The sequence below is a fragment of the Suncus etruscus genome, chromosome 8 (assembly GCF_024139225.1).
Source record: "Suncus etruscus isolate mSunEtr1 chromosome 8, mSunEtr1.pri.cur, whole genome shotgun sequence".
Classification (NCBI taxonomy): Eukaryota; Metazoa; Chordata; class Mammalia; order Eulipotyphla; family Soricidae; genus Suncus; species Suncus etruscus.
The window spans coordinates 44661353-44684993 of record NC_064855.1 but is presented as its reverse complement, the minus strand read 5'-3'; the positions used below and the strand labels follow the sequence as shown (position 1 = coordinate 44684993).

General features: G+C 43.1%; 1 protein-coding gene and 1 pseudogene across 1 annotated transcript in view; one reads left to right on the top strand and one right to left on the bottom strand.

Moving 5' to 3' along the window:
• Positions 1 to 1239: 1239 nt before the first annotated feature.
• On the bottom strand, positions 1240 to 2455 carry LOC126015922 (guanine nucleotide-binding protein-like 3-like protein; annotated as a pseudogene).
• Positions 2456 to 5076: 2621 nt separating this feature from the next.
• SLC7A1 (solute carrier family 7 member 1) overlaps positions 5077 to 23641 on the top strand; it is a 33667-nt gene continuing 15102 nt past the window's right edge. Inside the window, exons 1-5 of the mRNA XM_049778896.1 lie at positions 5077 to 5171; positions 9639 to 9792; positions 16560 to 16947; positions 19781 to 19939; positions 23057 to 23231. Of these exons, the coding sequence (XP_049634853.1) occupies positions 16578 to 16947; positions 19781 to 19939; positions 23057 to 23231 (704 nt within the window). The 5' untranslated portion in view covers positions 5077 to 5171; positions 9639 to 9792; positions 16560 to 16577. The remainder of the gene's footprint in view (positions 5172 to 9638; positions 9793 to 16559; positions 16948 to 19780; positions 19940 to 23056; positions 23232 to 23641) is intronic.

Below are 23641 nucleotides of genomic sequence, written 5' to 3'. Positions count from 1 at the left end.
TGACTTTTAGTGAGTATTTGTTGTTGATGGACCATTGGTAGAAATCTGAGGATAGTTGGTAAGCTTATTAGAAGTTTATATTAGGAGGGACATGAGTGTAGTATCTTGCCGTTTCCCCCAGTACACACCCTCCCATTCTCCCCATTCCTGCAGGAATCTGTTTTCTTATGTGTAATCTTAGAGCATTTATTTTTCATATTTTTTCTCCACATTCAGCAGTGACCAGTGGTGATTACTCTTGGCTCTGCATTCAGGGATCACTTCTGGTGAGCTCGGGGAACCCATATAGCATGCCAGGGACTGAGCTCTGTTGGCTGTGTGAAAGGCAAGTTCTCCATCTGTTGCCTTAGTCCTAGTCCCTGAGAGCATTTCTATACTAGGCACTTGGTTGGTCCCCTTTGACTCTTAGAAGTTAGGATTTCCTTTCTCCCAGTTCTCATACTTGTGAGGAGTGTGGAACAGAGAGACAAGATAGTACAGTGGGCAGGTGACTTGCACACAGCCAACCTAGGTTTGATCCCTGGCAACCCATCTCTGATCTCCAATAGGTGTGATGCTTGAACACAGAGGCAGGAGTAAGCAATGATGGGTATAGGCCTTCAAACCTAAAAATCAAAACAAAACCATTTTTTATACTTGGTTAAATTACAGTATCAGGATCATTAGTAGAAGGAGCATATGAAGTAGCTGCCCTCTTCAGTCCCTGAGCCCACCTCCTCTTATTTCAAAACTATGGAAGAGATATGTTCCCCCACAACACTGAAGTTTTGTTTTTCTTAGCAAGACTCTAAAGGAATAACTTGTTTTTTTTTTAAAACATAACAACTTTAAAAAGAATTGGCAGCTAAGAGTCTGCTTACTTTCATTCTCTTTAGCTTTGCACTCCTCTATGAAGTGGGGTGCTATTCAAATTTTAATTTCAACTGTATTTCCCTATCACTGGAACTGGTGCTAAGAGAGTGGAGGGGGCAATCAGTTGATCAGTCAATCAGTTGATCAGTCACTAGTATTGTCATCCGTGTTGCCTGCGAGATCGAGAGCATCCATCATAGAATCAGAGAGCTTGCTGGCGAGTTTATCTGAATGCTTCAGCATTTTCTTATTCTTCAGAGCATGGCCTTGCAGCAGGAGGTCAGTATTCATGATCCTATGCAGCATTGAATAATAGTCCACATTGAGTTTAGTCTACCCCTTCTGATAATGGTTCAAATTGGTACAATATCAGTGAGCTCTTCAGTCTTACACATACACATTTTCGAGTGGGTCAATGTCATTCGACAGCTCGTCAGACTCCAGTGGCCAAGCATTCCATGTGTCTTCATTGGCTTGTTCAATATCCTCAATGTCAAAGACCTCATTCATCTCCTTAACAATTTCAGCACTGAGATGGGAGGGCAGAGTGTGGGTAGCAGGCGATGTGTAGAAGCTAAATCTTCCCACTCACCTAGTCAGCCAATAGAGCTTTGGCTGCCTGTTCCAAATTCTATATGCCTCTCTTCCCCAACTGGTGGGCCACTACAGTCAGAAAGTGCTTAGTAGTCTGGAACCCAGAGATGCTGTAATAGTTGGAAATCCTATCCACGTTGCAGTGCTGCAGGAGGTCACAGGGTCTGCAAGTTTTTGCACCTGGATACAGTTGCACAGGATGGTACTCAATTCTGAACTGGGTTCTGGAACAATGCTTGGGACATCTAGTAACCTGATAAATTTGTCCAGATAGAACTCCTGCATGAACTTGGTAACCCCAGGAACAGTTTCCACACTGTGCATAACTTTATTTCAAACTTTTGATCAAGCTTCTCTTTCCAACATTGGGAAGGCCCACAACACCCACACAGATAAGGGTGTGCACTTCCCCAAAAAGGCAATAGTTTCCCAGGACCTTCATGGGATTTTTCAGCTCTAAAGCAAGCTTTGCTTTTAACAGTGACTCACAGGCCTGCTCCACATGAGCACTGCAATGATTCAAGTTTTTGATCTGATGTTGTATACTGGTCTTAAAAGCCACAGTCGATAGCTCATTTTGAAGGCATTCCAGCCATTTCTCCACAACTTCCTTGGGGACCAGATCAATCTGGTTCAAGATTAGGACCAGTTTCTTGTTGCCTTCTGCCTACAGGACAGCTTCCTCCATTTGAAAACACCTACAACCCAGTGGATCCCTGGCATCCAGGACTACCAGAATCACATCAGAGTATACCATCTTATAGAACTCCTTGTAATAAGACTTCCTTGTAGCCTCATCATTCAGCTGAGGAAATAGAATTAATTCCTGTATAACTAAGTCCTTTTGCTCAAACTCCTTTTGGTGTCTCATAACATCCTGACACTAACTTTCATTGGTCCTGCACCATTATTTCTCGTTTTGGGCAGCCTGCTGCTTCACTCTCATCTTTTCAACCTTCTCGCAACCTTTCAAACTTTTATGTGGAGTTTTATGTCTAAGTTTTATCATAACTGCTTATAGCAGGTAAGTTCAAGTCTTCAGATTTTCTTCTTGTTAGAATAGAGTGGCGGAGGAGAGGGAAAACAAGAGGCTTTCAAAAGTTCTGACTCTTGGGCCTAGCTGTGAGTCTGAGCTTCTGCAGAAAGAGCTAGAATTTGGCTGCCTTAGGATTTGTCTGGGGCTCTACAAGAAGGTGGGGTGGAGTGGACAAGACAGATGACATTGGTGGCCATTTTCTCATATGTGCCTGTTGCCATTTTCCATATAGACAAAGGCAGACCTCCTTATACGCACACTTTTTTCTGATACAGTTCTGGTGATCATTGAGATTCCAGAATCCACATATTTAGGCCCAGGCTGCTACCTACAGGCCAGCAGGTTTTACAGCTACAGCACTGAGTGAAGCCTTCCCACTCAGACCTCTCCACATTCTTCATCACCACTTCTACTGTACTCTACAAGACTGAAAGGAGGGGCCAGCACAGTAGCGAAGAAGAGACCGGTGGGCATGAGCCATCGATCATAGCCTGGTCCCATGGGGGAGCACAGAGAGCAGAACTGCGTGCGGAGAAGCTGGAATCCGGAAATAGACACAAACCGGCGTCCCGCACAATGCCTGGCAGAAAGTGTCGTTTCCTTGTCTTCTCTCTGATATCCACCAGAAGTGGATTCTTCTCCTATTTTGATAATCGCATTAAAATCTGAGGAAAGGAACGCATTTTAAGCTAGAACACTTGGGTTAAAGAACAGGCTACTAAGGAATCTATTTGCTCTCCATGAATTCATCCTAAATTAATATATGGCAGAGCTTTGCTTAGGGCTTGTTGGTTGATCATTAACTATATTTATACCATAACAGGAAAATGTTAGTGGAGCACAAATTGCTCTGTCATACCTGAAGAGGCGAGCACACGGGGAGCTTGATTGAGCTTATTCCATCAGCTGCAGTTCTCAAGCTATTTGTTTTGATGCTTACGCAGTTTGATGCTTCCCTTCATAAGCCTTTGAGAGCCCAGTTCCACATCTTTCCAGCTTTCCTTAGCCGCCTGCACTCGGAGTTTGTGGTCAACCAGAGTCGGCACGGCCCTTCTTCCCACTGTCTCCTCACCTATACTCCTGTCTTTTTAGGATGAGTATCTCAAGGTCAGCCAGTTAGGTTACCAGAGGTTCCTACACTTGTCTGGCCTATCACCCTTTTCAAGGAAAATACTCACTGCCTATCCCCCACCCTACTCCTGTCTATGACACCCAGAAATGTGTCTTCTTTAAAGTGAACACACAGAAAGGACTCCTGAAAGGGTCCAGCCTCACCTAGTCACATTAGGTTCTCTGTGTAAGTCCTGTCTGCCACGCCTCAGCCAGGGCACTTTTACCCAATTCCCCTAGTAGAGTGTATTCTTTCCAAACCCCAGGGAAGGAGGGGTGAATTGGTTTTCAGTCTGGGTCAAATTGCTTTCTAAGGCCTGCCTTCCTTCCCAGGACAGAACCCCCACCGAGGCACCCTTGTGGCAGCAAGGCTCTTGGGCCTGTGGGCCTGGGACTACCCTCTCATTCATTTCTGGAGCACTGGCCTTGAATTTAGCTCATACTAGAGGAAATTATGGGATACTCACCATCTTTGACACTTGATGCTTGGTCTGCATCATTATTAGCACATATTGATTCTTATTAAGTTTCTTCACTATGACTGTGGCACTGCATCAGTGTCGTAGGGGAATGTCATTCTCTGGAATCACCAAAACTCACTGACCCATCTGGTTCAGGAGTAAAGAAAGATGTTCAGTCTAGGTAAATAGTAAGTGAGAAGAAGGTATGAGTAGATAGTGTTTCCCTTAGCATGGACAGATTCAGAATGGAAAGTGGTCAAGAATGAAGTAATAATGTGAAATGAAGGCAAGAAGGTGTGACTTGGGATGACCAGATAGTGTTTATTCTATTGTTGATCTGGAGGGCTGCTGTTGGAATTATAAATGTTGATTAGATTTTGAATATTTTTGCCATATTGATAATTCTCTCTGAGTCCACATTGAAGGGTAAATCATCTTCAAGGCATTTATCAGGTCAAGGTTATGGCTCAAGTAATAGAGCACAGGCCTTGCTTGCATGAGGCCCTGGGCTTGGTGTCTAGCACTGCAGGCCCCCTGTTGTCTGACCAAAGGCTTCAGAACTTTCATGTACTTTCCTCTGGACCTTTGATTTGCCTGTCTGGGTCATGTTCTTTTTGTTAGTTTTTGTTTTGAGCACTCAGCTGTGCTCAGGGCCTACTTCTGGCTTTGTGTCCAGGGTATCATATGGGAAGCAGGGATTGTTTTTGTGCAAGTCAAGCACCTAATTCACAGCTTTATCAATCTATCTTCAAAGGCATGCTCTTTTGTCATCTGGTTCTGAGATAGGATCATCCCTTCGTAGAGGTGTTTGGTGGAATTTCCGGGCCAGCGGCAGAATCATCCATTTCTACCTTCCAGAGTCCCTTTATCACTCCCCTGTCTTACGGTGATTGCATTTAGCCCTTCTGGCCTTTATCTGTCCAAATTGGGTGTGGTCAGTAGGTGCAAGCTGGGTACAGCGTCTTCCCAATAACAGCCATAGACTTGGAGGTTATGGAGTCTCATGTCTCTTTCTTCTTTGTAGGAGCCAGAAGTCCCTCTAACCATTCCTCAGACCAATGCACATCAGGACCTGGGTGAACTTCAGGTGACAGTGAGACCCTTCCTACTGCACCCAGGTATGGACAACTGCCTATGGCAGGCCACTTGCTTTGCTGTTAGAATATGTTATTTGTATTTGAGCCCTGCTGTTGGCCTTTTAAGAGAACTGATTGATGACTTAGCCCACTATGGTTGTCTCTAGAACACTTCTCACACTACTGTGCTTTCTCAAACTCACCTCATCCTACAATCCCTGTGGATCCAGCAGAAAGCAGGTTTGCTTTTTTCCTTGTGCGGGCTTCTTAAATTTACATGCTTCTTTCTGACATCTCTCTGTATACCCTACCAGTGACACCACCTGTGAGGGCTTTGTGAGTAGGGAGCCATCATGGGATCTTCCTAAGGGCTCCCCTGGAACTAGTGCAGGTGCCTCAGTGCATAGCCAGGTGTCCATAGACGCATGTGTGCAGTGCAGTGAGGTGCAGGGCTGTGCTCCAGGCTTAATTCTCGCACATGGGAGGTACATGATCTGGTTCTGATTTTCTTCCTGCTCTAGACTTACTTTTTCATTTTGCTCTTCTTCCTCTTGCTTTTCTAGGCTTCAGCATCCTCCTGTCACTTGCTCTTGGCTTTCCATGCCCCTGCCCTGTGCTGTATGTAACAGAACTGGATGAAAGGGGAAGCAAGGTCAAGGCTAATCAGTTTTATTGGGTCTGTAGGCCCATCACCCTCCATCCCCAGTCTCTTTTTAAGTAACAGTAGCTCCATCTTCTCTGATTTTTATATTTAGTTTTGGCATCAGCTCTAATTAGGAGGAAGACAATTTTTGTTATGAAAATAATTGAAAGATATTACATGAGTAATAATTTTTCAGTTAAAATAACAGGTCCTCGAGTATAGAACTTTATCATTATTGTTCCCGTTTCATTCCTTGCAAAAAATAAAAAGACAAATTTTGTTGAGTAGTGTGTGCCTGTATGTATGTTTGTTTACAAACACAACCTCTTGGTTGGAAAGATAAGATATGGGATTTGGGGCTAGAGCGATGGTGCAAGCAGTAAGGCATCTATCTACCTTGCACATTCTAGCCTAGGAAGGACTGTGATTTGATACCCCGGCATCCCATATGGTCCCCCAAGCCAGGGGCAATTTCTGAGCACATAGCCAGGAGTAACCCCTGAGCATCACCGCGTGTAGCCAAAAAAAAATAAAAAGAAAAGATCTGGGGATTGAAGTACTTGCTTTGCACACAACTGAGCCTGTTTTGGTCCTTGGCCCTATATAAGGTTCCTCAAATCCTGCAAAGAGTGATACCTAGGCACAAAGCCAAGAGTAAGCTCTGAACACCACTGGGTTTAACTCAGCCCCCAAGGGAAAAAAAGGGCTATTTTCTCTTGACATTTATCTATCTTTATCACATTCTTACTGTCCTTTGGGCCATTGTTTTACTTCTGAGGCCATTGCTCTTTTAAGAATGCATGCACCAGTGATAGGACACAGGTAGGTAATTTCCTTGCACAGGGGCCAACCCTGGTTCAGTCTCCAACAACCCATGTGTTTACATTAGAACAAGTTCATTTTGCCTTTCTTCTCCTGCTGCAACTGCCAACTATGTCTTTGCTCTCCTCACTCTCTACAGATGATTCTAGAACCTTTTCCCTCTCTTCCCTAATATGGGTGCTGGTGGCAGTGGTGCTGGTCAGTGTTTATTCTGCACAAAAGTGAGAATTACATGCTGGGATCAAAGTGCTGTGACAGTACATGAGAAAAGGCTTGGTTGATTCTGTAGTCTTCAGACATAGGCCTTCAGATGTCATTGTCAAAGTCAGGTTCACCCATGTGCTATGTCATAATCTCTGCAGTGAAGAGATAATGACCAGGTCCCAGGTGTCAGAGGTAGGGTCTCCCTAGAGCCTTTGGTTTCTGTTGTCCTCATGTTCCTTGTGTTGCTATCTTCGGTCTCCTCTGGGCAAGAGCTTGGTCTCTTTCGATCTCTGCCACTTTCTTATCACAGACCACTCGCTGGTGGGAATTCAGCGTTTGTTGCATGGATGGTGATTGCTCCAGTCACCTCTGCCAGAGGAAGAATTCTCCAAGAGCAGGGGACAACATGTTGTCCATCTTTGTAGATCTTGTTGCTCCTTGAAGGAAGTGGGGCAGGATAGAGACATGATATTTTAAAATGAAATAATAGCCCTTTAATGTCTATTTTCTTTCCAGATAGTGAAAATTACTTTCAAAGCATTTACCCTTCTAATTAAGAAAAAATAGTTCCAAGGGTTGGAGTGATGACAGCAGGTAGGGCATTTGCCTTTCATGGAGCAGACCCAGATTTGATCCCTGGCATATCTCATGATTCCCCAAGCCTGCCAGGAGTGATTTCTGAGGACAGAGCCAGGAGTAACTCCTGAGTGCTGCCAGGTCTTAAAACAAAACAAACAGACAAACAAAACCCAGAAAAAAATTGTTCCAGGGAAAGTAAAATCTAACTTTATACATCAATGGAAAGTTTTTAAAAAGTGGGGCTCTGCTGCTTAGCTCCCAGAAGATTTAATGAGAGGATGGGAGCAAACTCATTTCCTCTTTTGCCACTGTTTGAGTCACAGGTTCATCCTGTACATACCTACAGACACTAATGAATTGGGTAGTCTCTGTGTTCACTGTCTGTTCCTGTGTTCACTGTCTGTTCCTTTGAGAGTGACCCTCGCATAGGGGTTGAATGGCTATCCTTGATGCTTGGGACCTACAGTCAGGCTGTTGGCTAGAACTCGGTTTCCATCCGGAGATTCAGCTGATGATGATATTCCAACCTTCCTCACATGTAGTTTGGGCCAGAGTTATTCCCTGAGGTATGGAGGACTCAGGGATCTACTCATTGCTGGCCAGACTTGAAGCCACATTCATTGCCAATGCAGAGAATCTGCCAGTATGAGGGAACTTCACACAATACTCAGAATCACCTAAATGATACCCTTCCTGGAACCACATTCACTCCTCAGGGAAACCAGGGAATTTGGGGTCCCTTCATCAAGCTCATCACACATTGCCTATTCTTGCTCTTGAGAGGAATGAGAAATAGTTCCCCTCTGTGAAAGCTGTTTAGCTCCATCCTTTCTCGACCACTGAATAAAAACTGATTTAAAAATTTCTAGTCCCCAGACCATCCAGTTTATACCAAAGTCCCTGAGTGCCTTCACTGATGACTCCAGGGGGCTTAGTACTGCTGAGGAATTTTCTGGGTTAAATATCTTTCTATGAATTGCCTTAGAAAAGGGCTGTTTTGGGGCTGGAGAGATAGTACAATGAGTAAGGCACTTACCTTACATGCAGCCAACCTGAGTTTGATCCCTGGCATCCCATATAATTTTCTAAGACCCACCAGGTATGATATTTGAACATAGAGCTAGGAATGAGCTCTGAACACTAGTATAATATTCAAACAAAACAAAATAAAACAAAAGATTATGACTGTGTTTTTGTTGTATGGCTTGTCCAGGGAAATTGAGACCTGAGACTCAATTACAGAACCCCCTAGTAAACTTCAGAAGACGCGTTCCCTCACCTTATGGTTCCTGTGACCTTGGGCCATTTAGAACTTTGTTGGGGCACATGCTGCTAAGTCTGTGTCCAGCCATTTAGAATTCCCTAGAAACAATAGGACTCTGGGCTATATGTCCATGTTCTTTGAGATGTGACATTTGATTTTCATAAATTAGTAGCCACATAGGGGTGAACATTCATAACCTGGACAGCTGATTAGAGAGTCTTGGACATGGTATATTTTGAGCCTCTGAGGCCTGGCTTGAATATTTCAGGAAAGCCTTGTTCTCTTTTATTTCCACTTGATTAATCCTTTGACTTTTGACTGCTCGGGCAAACATTGTGGTATTCTCGGGTCCTGATGAAATTGCCCATTTGCTTTTGAAACCTCAAGGAATTTCAGGTAAATTAAATTATATTCTCTCTGGATGAGTCGTGCATATCATCTCCAGAGAAGCTCAAGGTGGAGGCACCACAGGAGGATGGTGCTGGACTACTCCAGTGAGGCTCAGTGGTTCTTCCACATTGAGAAACATTATTTTGGCCTCTGCATCTGAAATTTTGTTAGCAGTGAAGTGTAGCTGAAAATAGGATGGGCAGATCCCCCATAAAGTGTGGCATTTCCTGTTTCAGGATCATGTATGCACTACGTGTACCATGGATAATTCCCATGGTAACCATGGACGTGTAAATTATTTGTCTCAGCACTGTGAGGAGAGAGGCAGGGATTGGGGATAAATAAATATGAAAGGTTATGACGTTTGCTTGCGTAAAAGGACTTTATTAATTGGATTAAAATATTGTACTCAAAGGCAAACATTGGATTTGCTCATTCCCCTTGCCAAAAAAATAATGCCTAATCCCTAAGCAGTTGGCAGGCCCACACCACATTTCCTGTCAGGCTGGCCTTCATAAGGCCAGGTCCACCCTCTTAGATAATATTGTGTAGATGTCCTTCCTTTGCTTGAAATGCCGTCATGTCTAAGTAAATGTAAATCCTGCAGCTGGATCTGAAGACGCTTTGGAAGGAGCTGTGCTGCTGTCGGATCTGACCCGTTGGCCTCTCCATACCACGTGGTTTTAGACTCATTCTCTTCCTGTTTCACGTTCTGGCTGGCTGCCTGCACATTGACTCCCACTTACGACCCCTGCTGACAGGTAAGTTTTTAACTCAGGCAGTTTCTGCAACTCTCCCATCATAGAGCTAGGAGGCACAGAAGAGGGCCGCCTCTTGACACGGACAGAGAACAGCTTCTGTGTTTTCTGAAACTCACATTGGCCTCTCTGATTTATCACTGGCATTTTTTTTCCAAGTGAACTTGGTGAATGTCTAGTGACACAGCTGGTAAGAAGTTAGACCATATCTTTCTGTTATGAAGACTTTTGTGACCAGAGAGTTACAATTTTTCTCCAGTTTATTGTAATCCTATGGAAGAGATCATTCAGGGCAGCAGAGTGCACAGGTTAAAGAGAATTCCTCGCATGTGGCTGACCCTAATTCCATTCTCAACATTACCTTATCCCTTGAACATCAATGGGTACAGCCCTACAAGCTCCTGGCACTGTAGGGCATGAGCAGTGCCACATTCTAGGGCCCCTAGAGTCTCTAGCCCAGTAGCTCAAGGACCACTAGGAGGTGCCTCCACTTGAGAGGCTCAAAAAAAAAAAAAATCAATGAACTGTGGTCTTTACTTATGTGGTCTTTGCTTATGGCCTTGTATGGCTACTTTGTCCTGGAAGTTGGTTTGTGTGTGTGTGGAGGGGACTTGATAAGGATCATGGAAAGAATTTCCTCATTGTTTTATGGGTCAGCCCTAGATGAATTCCTTTCTTTTCACTTTTAATTTTTGGAAATTTCCAAACCTATGCAGTGGTAGAAAAACAGTATAATGAAAACCCCTGTACTCCACTATATATATATATATAGTGGAGTACAGGGGTTTTCATTATACTGTTTTTATATATATATATATATATATATACCCTAAATATATTTGCCATGGGCTTAACTTTTCTTTGGATCCTTATGCCTCCCAACCATTTGCTTATTAAGAGAGTTCCCATCTCTTTAATTTCTGATGCAATGCAACTTATAGAAAAATCATTAGATTGTGGAAAAACTTTAAATGCCTGTAATCTCTTGTCTAGATACTACTTCAATACCCTGTTCAAACCATACTTTATGCTCTTCTATTAATTTAGTATCTTATTATTTCTAAGAGATGCTAGGTGTGTAGCTTTGATCTTACCCCACTTTTACACCAGACCTTGCACTGCCTGCATATTACTTAATTCATCTACTTTACTTAGTTCTTTTCTTCACATGATATTTTTTAATCTTGAACTGTCTGGATGTTTTTTAGAATTCAACACTTGGCACCCCAATTGGCCGCCCTCCAGCTTAGATTACCTTCCTTCCTCAGTCCCAAATAACCCTCCTATTGATTGGATAATGTTGAGTTCACTCCACCATGTGTATAGTGAGTTTTCAAATTTTTCACAAAGGTATTGGCATTCAGGAAAAGGCTGTCACTTAACCCATATAAGTCTTTTATGTGTAGAATTTGAGGTATGGTAACAAAAAAATTAGGATTGTCAGTGAGGTTAGTCCAAGTCGAATGTTTTACTTGACATGGAAAGATCTTCTGGAAGTAGGTTCGATATATTCAAATTCTACATCTATTTGCAAGTTAGTGACTGATGCAAACAACTCTACCCAAACGCTACCTGTGTTCTTGTGAGGGACATAATTATTAACAATATTGGTCTTTGATGAAGATGAACTTGTGTGTGTTAGGCATAGAACTGGTGATAACTACTGAAGGTGGCATGTGTAAAGCAGTTGTCTTGAGGGAAGAGAGTTTTACAACCTTCCTGCTTCACCTCTGTCACCCATTAAACTGCCTCAAAAGGATCACGTCCTTTAAGAGTCAGTCACAAGTACCTCTGTGCTCTACACCTTGCATCTCATCAGCCCATGAAGTAGTCAGACTGGGACTAAGTTTAATTTGATATTCCAGGCAAAGGAATAGGCTGATCTCACTAGAGGCTGTGGACCTCAGGCTGGAGAGAGGACTTTGCTCTTTGCAGGAAAGAAAAGATAGTACTTCCCTCTGCCTAAGTTACTTGATTCATTGACTCATCTCTAGATCAGTATTTCAGAAGGTGATAATAATATATTACCTAAAATGTTAAAAATGATTTTTTATTAAAAATAATGAATTATTAGGAAGTTTATTTGGGAGTATAAAAAGAACGCACTTCTAAAGCAGAGATGCTGATGATTCGCCAACTTGAAGAGTATAGGATAGTTGTCCCTGTCAAGTGACTTTTGTAGATAGATTCTTCCAAGCTGTCCACCCTGCACCCCCTTCCCAGTCTGTTTCTAGGGTGTTGTCAAGGAAAGATCTGGGAGCTATTGCTAGGTTTTTGTTTAATAATCCTATTGTAACCTTTATTCTTCTTTCTTCTTTGTTGCCAGCCTGAGCTTTGAGTTGTACTTGAGCATCTCAAAGGACATCCTTCTTAGTGGTTTATTTGTGGTATCAGAGAAATCGGTGCCTTTGGCTGGTTTAGTTTAAGACACTTTTTTAATCCACATCAACAGACTTCACCTGCCTGCAATATAATGTTGATTATTTCTCTGACTCCAGCATACCGAGGTCCTGTTTTCCAGATTAGTTCTGAAACTCCCTTGAGGTTTCATTGTTGCTGCTCTGTTTTTCCTTTAGTAGTGGGTTGGGGTAGAAATCTGCCTCTGAATCTATGCATTTTCTCAGTTTTTCAAGTTTTCTTTTTTCACACGTTCGCTTTTGCTGATGGGAAAACTACAAGAAGGGTGGAGCTTTGCAGGAATTTGAGGACTAAGGTATTCCTAGGACTGCGTATAAATCTCTAGATTGTGTGGGTTGGTGAAGTGTAAGCAGACTAATGAGTAAGTGGAAAGATACCAGTCTGTGAATGTTTTGTGACAATTAGGTCAAATTTTCTGTAATTCTCTGGTGACCTTTAGTTCCACATTTCTAATTTTCCTTGTGAATTTTTGGAAGGCATTTGTAGAAAGAGCCATAGAAAACTTGATACCCTTCAGGATAAATAATTAAAGAAGCAATGTTCTGGTACACATCTGAAGTTTTGTTTTGTTTTGGGTGATACTCATTGATGCTCACAGGTTACTTCTGGCTCTGCATTTAGGACTCATTCCTGGTGGATATTGGGGAACCACATAGTATACCAGGGAATCGTACCCCGTTGACAGTGTACTGTCTCTCCAGCCCCTTTATCTAAATTTTAATCTTAGGTGATGTTTAAGTTCTTTTCCATTGGAGATTTCAGGGCCAATTCTGTTACAGTTTTTTTTTTGGGGGGGGGGGACACCCATTTGATGCTCAGGGTTTACTCCTGGCTATGTGCTCAGAAATTGCCCCTGGCTTAGGGAGATTATATGGGGCACTGGGGGATCGAACCTTGGTCCTTCCTTGGCTAGCGCTTGCAAGGCAGACACCGTACCTCTAGTGCCACCTCACCTGTTACATTTTGCACTGCCCTAATGACATACTTATAGCTGATAGAAATGGAGGCTAGCTCCTGGTTCATTCTGATCACTTGATACCATTCTTCCCTTGGATTTACTTGCTGACTTGGAAGGTGACTGGGCCTCATGTAACCTTGAGCTAGCTACATCTGGCAGAAGTGAGTGCAGTAAAAGATAAAAGATCCAAGGTTCTTACTAGCTCCTCCAGTGGCTTCCTGGCTTAAACGTCATCTGATATGTGTAAATAGGACTGAAAAGATGCCAGTGGATTTTATGTAGGTGGCATTAATAGTATCCGGGTCAGAGTCTCAATTAAGACAGCAGCAGGAGCCAAGCTGACTGGCATTTTCTGCTCTCTTGTGTGGTTACTCACTGATTTAGGTTGGAAATTAGACCATGGAACTGACACCTGCTGTGTGTGCCAATCATAGTGATTCTTTACTGTTACGACAAGTTGGCTTTGCTTTCAGCTTGGCCCTTGCTGGTATCATCTCCTCCACTAATCCCAGCACCTGCAGTGGCAAGATGCCTCCTACTAATGCTTTCACATGTACAGACTTAAGACCCCAAATTCTGGGTCTTGTTCAAGATAATGAATTAGGCCCCCTGGGATGATCCTGAGGGCTGAGTAGGGATATACCACAAATAGATCCCAATACATTCTTCCCTTTCCCTCCTTCCTCTCCCACAGTGGCCAGTGCTGTTATTCTAGACCCTTCTACTCCCAGAACAGAGAATTCCTAGGTGGCACCCTTTTTTTTTAGAAGAAGGGAAGCTAGAACAGATATTTTATTTTTTAAATAATATTTTTATTTAAACACTGATTACAAACATGATTGTAGTTGAGTTTTAGTCATAAAACGAACACCTCCCTTCACCAGTGCAACCTTCCCACCACCAGTGCCACCTTCCCACCACCAGTGCCCCTCATCTTCCTCCTTACCACCCTCTCCCTGCTTGTATTTGAGACAGGCATTCTACTTCTCTCACTCATTAACATTGTCATGATAGTGTAGTCATCTCTCTAACTAAACTCACCACTCTATGTGGTGAACTTCACACCAAGAGCCAGTCCTTCCAGCTCTCATCTTTGTTGTCTTCCTTCCCTTCCCCTCCCCTCCCCTCTCTTCCCCTCCCCTCCCCTCTCCTCTCCTCTGCTCTGCTCTTTTTCTTTCCTTTCCTCTTCTCTTTTTAAAAGATTTTTATTTTTGGGCCACATCCAATGATGTTCTCAATGGTTACTCCTAACTCTACATTTAGGGATTACTCCTTGCATGGGAACATATGGGATGCCAGGGATCAAACTTAGGTTAGCTGAGTGCTGTACTATCTTTTTCTCTAGACTGGTGGCTTTCAGCCTTTCTGCACCTGTGGACCAGCTGCAGTGCTCTTACTGGTGGTTGAAACTGCCTTCCAGTACCTGACCAATACTGTTTACTCCCTGCACAATGATGTCGAAGTTACTCCATAGCCATTATGGCATAGCCCTTCATCAAATGTTGTCTTAACACCACACCTTCCCTTTCATTTAATCTAATCATTTGTTTATGGTGGCTCTGTGATGCTTTAAAATTTGACCTGGTGATTTTTTGTATCCTGGTCATCAATTCCTTTGAGGTTCAGAAACTTTTGTTTAATGTAATCTCAGTTAATCAGTGTTTTCCTCCTTGAAGATGCCTTTAGCTTCAGTGACATAGTAGCTGGGTCTCTTTTCCACTGACTTAAATGAGGCAGGGTTTTGGTGATATTACTAAAAAGATCACCATTATCTGGAGTAAAGGAAGAAAGTATGCCTTTAAGGGTGTTGCCTGAGGGCTTTTGGGAGGTTTCTTCAACTGGGCAGTACTGCTGAGCTGTTCCCCCTATTCCCAGGGCTGGGTTCCAGCATCCTGTGCAACCAGAAAGATGGACAGGTGGGTGACAAAGATTTGTAGTGATACCTAACATCCTGGTGAAGAAGATGCCTATGTGAAGGAACTGAAGCTCTTATCTCTGGGGCAGTAGCTATTCGAGGTTGAGGGAATGCAGATGATGAGAAAGTTGTTCAGTCTCCCCCCCCCCCCCCATTTTGTTTTTGGGCCATACTCAGTAGTACTTAGGGGTTATTCCTGGAGGGGCTCAGGGGACCATATACAGTGCTAGGTTGGCTGTATGCAAGGCAAGGGCCCTACCCACTGCACTCCTGCTGGAAGTAAATCTCTTGTCAGTTTCATATTTATAGAGAAGTTGCAAAAATGCTACTCTTCTGAATCTGACTGTTTCTCAGGCTCTGTTTTTGATGGCTTTGACAGAAAGTTTTGAGGTACTTCGTGGCTTGGCACTTGATAGAATTGGGGTGCCATTTCTGAGGGCAGATTTAGATAGGAGTTCTGGGTCCAGGGTTGAAGGCCACATGACCTAAGTCATCCTTTTATGTCTCTGGTTAGTAGGACTTGCTGCTGCTTTGTGTGGCTTTGACTATGAGGATAAGAAGGCGTGTGCTGGGTTTCCCCAGGGGAAAAAGGTGCCCTCTCTTCTCCCTGTTGAGGGTGTCAACTGTGAGTCTCCAGAATAGGAGTCAGTTTCCCTGAACTGAACAGTAGGACCCCTGGTTGATAAAGAAGCCCCTCAACAAAACTGACCTTTTTTTGAGAGAGACACATTCACCTGGCCCAGGATACTGCCCACAATAGGTTGGCAATGGGCAAGTTCCAGGGGTGGGAGTGGCACAGCCTTGTGTTAATGTCACTCAGTTCTCCTGCTCCAAACCCAGGAGCATTCCCAGGAAGGCAAAAGGGATGTGATTTACCATATTTTTTACTCTCTAAGACAAACCTGACCATAAGACACACATATAGTGTTTAGATGCTCTCCTACCCTGCACTCATGCTTTAGCTCCAGGCATCATGGACTCCATTAGACACACTTTTGGGGGGTGTGGGGAATATATCTTATGGTACGAAAAACATGGTAACTTCCAAAAGCTCCCATTTGTTGTAGTTCATTGCCTTTCTGAACTGGCATTGCTATTTAGAGACTTTGAGTTTTAACAATCAAACCGAAATATGGTTTGGTTAGCCATCTGTAATTGTAGACTGGAATAATATCTTGCATTTCCTGCTGGATTTTGTGTGATTCTTCAGGGCAGGAATTCTTCCCTGAGCTTGGGTCCCAACTCTTGTCATTTTTGTGTACACAGGCTCTCAGCTCAGGAAAACTGAAATAGATGTGAGGTGTGAGATCCCACGCTGGTGGAGCCTGAGCCAGGCAGTCATTAGCTAGTTCAGGAATTCACTTTATTTTTGTAGCAGAGGCCAAGAGGGACTGGTTGCCCCATGCATGTGATGGGAGCAGGTCAGTGGGCAGGACAAAGTAGAGCACTGAAAGGCCCTTGTTTCTTTCTTCTGCACAGGTGGATCTGAAGAGCAAGATGGGGTGCCAGACGCTGTTCAACATTGGGCAGCAGATGCTGCGGCGGAAAGTGGTGGACTGCAGCCGGGAAGAGAGCCAGTTGTCGCGCTGCCTCAACACTTTTGACTTAGTGGCCCTGGGCGTGGGCAGCACGTTGGGTGCCGGTGTCTATGTGCTGGCTGGTGCTGTGGCCCGTGTAGATGCAGGCCCAGCCATTGTCATCTCCTTTCTGATTGCAGCACTGGCCTCCGTGCTGGCAGGCCTTTGCTATGGCGAGTTTGGTGCTCGGGTGCCCAAGACGGGCTCAGCATATCTCTACAGCTATGTCACTGTTGGTGAGCTGTGGGCATTTATCACTGGTTGGAACTTGATTCTCTCCTACATCATAGGTGAGTATAGAGGCTGCACCTTCTGTGTTCTCTCAGTTCTTCCTCTGCCCATTGTGCCTCTTCAGAGGAGATGGTCTGGGAGGCTCTGTGCCCTCTTCTCTGACCTTGTTTACAGTGATGAGTTTATCAGATATTAGATGGGGACAACCCTTATGAACAAGGAAATCATGCCTTTGAGTTTATCTTTGCAAGGAGAGATTTGCAAACAAACTAGGATGTTTCTAATCAATTACTACTACTAAAGCCAGTAGATCACTGATATAGAAATAATTGGGAATTCAGAAAAGCACCTGCATGGCAATATGTAGTCTGATAATCCGGAGAAATTAATTTTCTTATTCAACAAATACTTATTGACCACTTCTATGCTAGGCATTCTACTAGAGACCAGGAACAAGACCATCCCTTTTAATGAGTTTACTTGTAGGGATGTGTAAATGCGAATATTTTGGTTGATTTTAATATGTATTTATTTTTGCTAATGATGCAGAGCAGTTTAAGAGACATTTATTGCTGGGAAATGCACTCCAGGCTTAAAGCATGTGAAAAACCTACTTTCCATCTCTTGCTCCCTCTGCCCCTGTCCCATATGTTGTATTTTTAAAATAGATGGTAAAATGTTTCTCACTATTTTGCCATAGTGAGATTGTAACAATTGCATACTTTTTATAAGCCTATGTGCATAGCATAATTTACTAAATGTCCTTGTGCAGTATTTATATTTACACTGTTTCTAGTTCTTTTGTTGCTATAGTGACTTCATGTCTGATCAATATTTCCTTTATGAAGCAGAGTCTAGTCAGTGTGCCTGCATTTTCATTTCATCTTTTTAGAAATGATTAGCATAATTTTCTGATGTATAGAATGCCATTTTGATAGTGAAATAGTATGAAATGCTTATCACAGTATTTTTATCCACATTCTAGCCTATCAAGTAGATACATTTAGAAGGGAAAATAAACTCCTCTGTGACTAGTGCTTGAGTTTGTTCTCCTGACAGTCTTTCTGTTCTTTGTTTATGAGTACCACACACCAAACAACCAGTCTTTCAATCAGTCATTCACCTACCCTAACCAATCACTGAATCAACCATCCAACAATTCAGTTAACCATCTTGCCCACCCAACCACCCAATCATTCTCCCACCCAACTTAGCCTCTTCTTCCAGCCAGCTACCCAATACTCAACCAATCAGTACCAAAAATAATCTTTTCATTTGAGTAGGTGAAAAACTTTGTTTCTCTTCGTGTTAGGTATATTTTTAATCCAACTTAAGTTGAGTACATTAGCTTAAAAGAAACACCTAAACAGAATAACTAAAGATGTGACTAGCCAGGTCACAGACGTACATAGAACAATGTAAAACACCACCACATATTCTGTTGCTCTTTTAAGAAACTTCCTGCAACAAGCAGGAGATCATGGTAGTTGAGCTGTGTGAGTCACATTCAGTCCAAGGGCACCATCTTGGAACCTGATACTTGGTGCTGTGTGCATTTTTCAGTGCTCAGGGCTCTGGCCCCTTGCCCCAGTGGAACCATCACTGTACATTTCAGGATCAGAATACAAGGTTTCTCCCAGCTCTGTAAGTGACACTTCCCCTTTGTTTTCAGTGTCTGTTCACACAAGCTAGAATCTGGGGGTGACAGCCCAAGAAGGAACAGAATTATTTTAATTGCCCATTATAGTACCCAAGGACCTACATGAGCATAAACCAAAACTGAACACAAAATGCCCACTATTTCTAGATCAACAAATATGAGATTCTCTCCCAGAGTACTGTGCTATGTGCTTTTGTGTGCTGCATTTGTACACGCGTGCAGATGCATATGTGTGAGCTGAGTGGGTTCTTAGAGTCCCATCAGCATTTGGGGTGATCACTTTCTTTCCCTGGGTTGTGGCCTTGATGGATGGATGGCCTAGTAGGTTCATTGCTCAGGATGACAAAACATACTTTGATATTGTACTGTTGAAGAAAGAATTAGTGTCTCTGAAGATCACACAGGCAAAATTCTATGGATGGTCAGGATGGCAGTCACTAGTCAATAGAAAAGAGAGGAAGATATTCTGAGAACCAAAGGACTCAGCTAGGAAAGCAGTGACTTTATTACAATTAAAAGCGAGAGCAAATAAGCTGTTTTGTTGACATGTGTATGAGACAGGGAGGGAGCGAGGGGAAAGTAAGGACTTTATCTGTAGTGAGGCCCCCTGTCATCCATGTATCTGAGTCAGCTCCAGGTGCTGCTTTCTGCTCAGGGATGAACAGGAGACAATTTTGAGTCGAGGGCAGATCTGTCCCTGTATGTCTTCTTGATTCCTGTTGCTGGGAGAACAGTGTTACTGGCTAGGAAGGTGCTGTCAACACTGAACCCAGGTGGGTTTGGAAAAGGAGCTTCCTGAGCAGTGCAGCTCCATCTGCTGATTGGCACCAGTAGGTGAATTGAGGGAGTCCTCCTAATAACTGACCTACTGCCCACTAGTGTTTCTCTTTGGAATGAAATAAAATAAACCAAATGGATTAAATACCATCAGAGTTCCCTTAGCTGGTCAGGGAAGCACTGTTTTGTAGCATTTAATTATTTGGTCTACAGCACTTTAGAGAGGCACTGAATTCATTACACCTTGGTTTGCGACAGAAAATGCCTTTCACTCTAAGCCCTGGAAGCCTACATCTACTCCCACTTCCCAGTTGACCCTGGCCTCTGAGGTCAGATATCCTGGAGTTTCAGTGCACCATATGCAATCCTCATGTGGATGCTGTAAACATTGAACTAGAGGGCCAATACTATATTGTCTTCTTTTCATTTCCTTTGGTGCATATGTTTTGTGACAGGTACTTCAAGCGTGGCGAGATCCTGGAGCGCCACATTCGATGAGCTGATAGGCAAGCCTATTGGAGAATTTTCTCGAAGACACATGACACTGAATGCCCCTGGAGTGCTGGCTGAAACCCCAGACATATTTGCTGTGATTATAATTCTTATCTTAACAGGTAAAGTCACACATGGAAAAAAATATCAGGTTAGAGGGCAAAGTACAATATATGTGATGGGCTTCCATTAAGGTGATTTCTTCCTCTTTTTTTCTTTCTCATCCCCCCCTTCACCTAGTTTTTTTTTTTTTTTTATAATGAATATATTCATCCTTTGTATCTGATTGGATTTTACAGATTTATGAGGGGCTGGAAACTTTAATAGTTGTTGAGTCATATACCATTTAATTAAATGAGACACTTAGATTTTTGAGGTGAGGGTTTGATAAAATTTCAGTCTTCCTGTTCATTAGAAATTTAAGGGCCCGGAGAGATAGCACAGCGGCGTTTGCCTTGCAAGCAGCCGATCCAGGACCAAAGGTGGTTGGTTCGAATCCGTGCCTGCCAGGAGCTATTTCTGAGTAGATAGCCAGGAGTAACCCCTGAGCACCGCCGGGTGTGGCCCAAAAACCAAAAAAAAAAAGAAATTTAATTTCTTTGGGATCCAGTTCTCAGTGGATGGTATTTAGGAAAAAAAAAAAGGTTATGGTTCATGAGCCAGGAAGATGTGGAGTAAGTAAGTAATAAGGCCTAACTAGACCCCAACCTGCACTTGAATATCACAGCCATCTAGGAGGGCTACAGATTAAGTAGACGAACACCAAGATATCAAACATCAAAAAGCCTTCAAGACATCAACTATGTTTCAGAGGAAGATTATAGTTATGGAATTTGAGAAGTTCAGTGGCTTCTTTGTGACCTGGGGTTTTTGTTTGTTTGTTTGTTTCAGTCACAAGGATAGGGGCTTTGTTTTATGTGACATTTTCAGGGTTACAAACATTAAGTTGAATGCAAATATTTCTCCTTTGATGATAGAGCATTGTGGGTGAGCTTTCAAATGGAGAGGCCTTGTTTTATGCATCACGTAATTGCAGTTAATATGTAGAGGTTACTGTGAGCAGTATTTATGGTCAGTTGGCAGGAACAAGTATCAGAAAGTAAGTTTCAACTGTTGAGTTTGTCGTAAACATGAGAGGAAAGAATGCCAGTGGGAAGGCACATTGAAGCATGAGGTGTTGCTCCCTGTAATTAATTGCTCAGTTCTTTCCAGACGACTATATTTCAGAGCTCAAGCTATTTTGGAGAGCATTGGGATTTTAGGAGTGGGATACCTAACTTTCAAGGGCTATTCCTTGTGCTGTGCCTGGACTGTTTGGTCCAGAAATTGGACCTAACCTGCAGCACACAAAACATCTGCATTTGTAAGCATCTTTGATTTAATGGTTTATAAAACATGTGCATGACTGGTAGTAGAGTAGTACTCTTAAATCTTACGTAGTGGGCAGCATCTCCTTTCACCATGAAAGTCCCCAAATGGTATTTACCCAAATGGCATAAGCCACAGAGATAAGTGTTGCCTTGTGTTTCTATGAATTTTTTTATTGCTTACTCTTGTTTCTGTTTTAAATGCAAGAACTAAGCTAAGTCAGACCTTGTTTAATGTGTCCAAGAAAGGTGTATTGTCAATCTCTAGTGATTTTGACGATCAGTAAGTTTTGCATGGGGCATCTTCTAACCATGCTCAGCAAGGAAATGTTTAAAAAGCAAAGCAAAAGTGGAAAGAGAAGTAGAGACTCCCATCTGGAATTCCTGTATTTATTCACTCCAGGGAATTCTTTTGACCCCTTCCGGTAAACTCACAGCCAACACCATCCCTCGTTGTATGAGTTTCCTTTAGGTCCCTCTTTGTGGCTCCAGTTGTGAATCTCTAGTGGATTCAAGAACTGGAACATGTATGTATTCAAATCAGAGGGGAGATTGTCATGTCCAGCATACAGCAATTTACTGAAAGACAAGCACTCTATTTATAAGAACTCAACAAAGCAGAATACTTACAGGACACCTGTTCCTTTGTTTAATGTCCCCCCACTCCTTAGGATCGCAAGTCAAGGCATGCAAGGCCACTTTTCTCCCATAATATTCTTCCCCTAGAGATTATGCCGGGCACCCTCCCTTTTCCAGCCCCTTCATTCCATCTATTTTGTTTTTACCAGAGGCATTCCTTCTGAACGGCAAGTGCTTTCACATGCCTCAATTCAAGACTTCATGGACAAGGTCATTCAGACAATGAGAGGGGCCATTGTCAACAGAGCATAATTGTTATGGCTGATGTTTCTATTATTCTGTGTGAATCTAAATAACATTCCAACCTAAAAATTCCCATTTTACTGAGAGAAAAAAAGCACATTTATGGAGAAAGTAAATTTTATTTCTCTCTTTCTTGGAGGGAATAATAAATTCTGCCTTAAAGCCCAGTTTGTGCTTTAGTGAAGCTTGGGGTACAAGTGGCTCTCTTCCCCCTAGAGCAGGGGTCTTCAAACTTTTTAAAGTGGGGGCCGGATTATGGTCCCTTAGAGAGATGGAGGGCCGGACTATATGAGCTACTAATTCCTACTCACACTGCACATATCTTATATAAATAAAATGAAAGCCATTTATAAATAAACAGATCACGCACCAGTATTTCAATGGGAACTGTGGGCCTGCTTTTGGCTAATGAGATGGTCAATGTCCGGTTCCATATTTGTCACTGCCAGCTGTAACAAGTGATGCAAGTGGGCATCAGTTAATCTTGATCTGGTTGGAGATTTCAGATGTTTCATTCTTGAAAAAGTCTGTTCACAGTCATAAGTGCTACCAAAGATGGTTACCATTTTGAGTGCATGGTTCCTGATATTTGGATATACATTGAGTGTATATGCTGGCAGGTATCTTGGCAACCAAACAGCGCTCACTGCTGGCGGGCTGGATCAGACTCCTCTGTGGGCCGCATGTGGCCCGCGGGCCGTAATTTGAAGACCCCTGCCCTAGAGGGAGGTAGCTTCTGAATCCTTGTGCCTGTTGTCCTCACCAGTGGCCCCAAGATCATGTCCTCAGTTTGGGTAGCTTTGAGTTCAAGGCCCTGTGGACAAGACTTATTTCTGTCCTCGCCCCTGAAAGGAGAATGAGTCCAGCCCCCTTTCAGAAACGTCCTAAAGATTTTGCTACTTGGGTTAATGTGACATTCCCTCCCACCCCCACTCCCTTGCCTTGTATGAGTTTAACTCAGATGGATTTTCTCTTTTTATACCTTTTTAGGTCTTCTAACTTTTGGTGTGAAGGAATCAGCCATGGTCAGTAAGATCTTTACTTGCGTGAATGTCTTGGTCTTGGGCTTCATCATGGTGTCAGGGTTTGTGAAAGGCACCCTTAAGAACTGGCAGTTCTCAGAAGAAGATTTCCTGAATGGCTCCAGTCGGTTCTGCTCTAACAAGTGAGTAGCTTCACTCTCTTTGTAGCAGCCATCCTTTAGTCAGACCTGGCACTTCGTTCATGTCTACTGAAGATGTGCCTTGGCTAAAACAGTGATCCTAGGAGAGGATTGGAGTCCAGGACTTAGGTACTCATTTTGTATGTGCTGACACCACTTCAATCCCTAGCAGTATACAGTTCCCCAGGAGCACAGGGCCTGATCAGATGCATCCTGGGGCTCTTGTGTTTCTATTCATTTGGGTCACTGGGTGAAGCTAGGAGGGGTCATCAGGTTTCCCCGCATTCCTCTTGGGAGGCCACATAATCAAAGAAGATAATCTGAACCATGAAAGGAAAATTATTTTACCCTGAAGTATGTAAGAATGTTTTTGTTATGTTATTGCCCTTAACCAGTCAGAATTTCATATCACA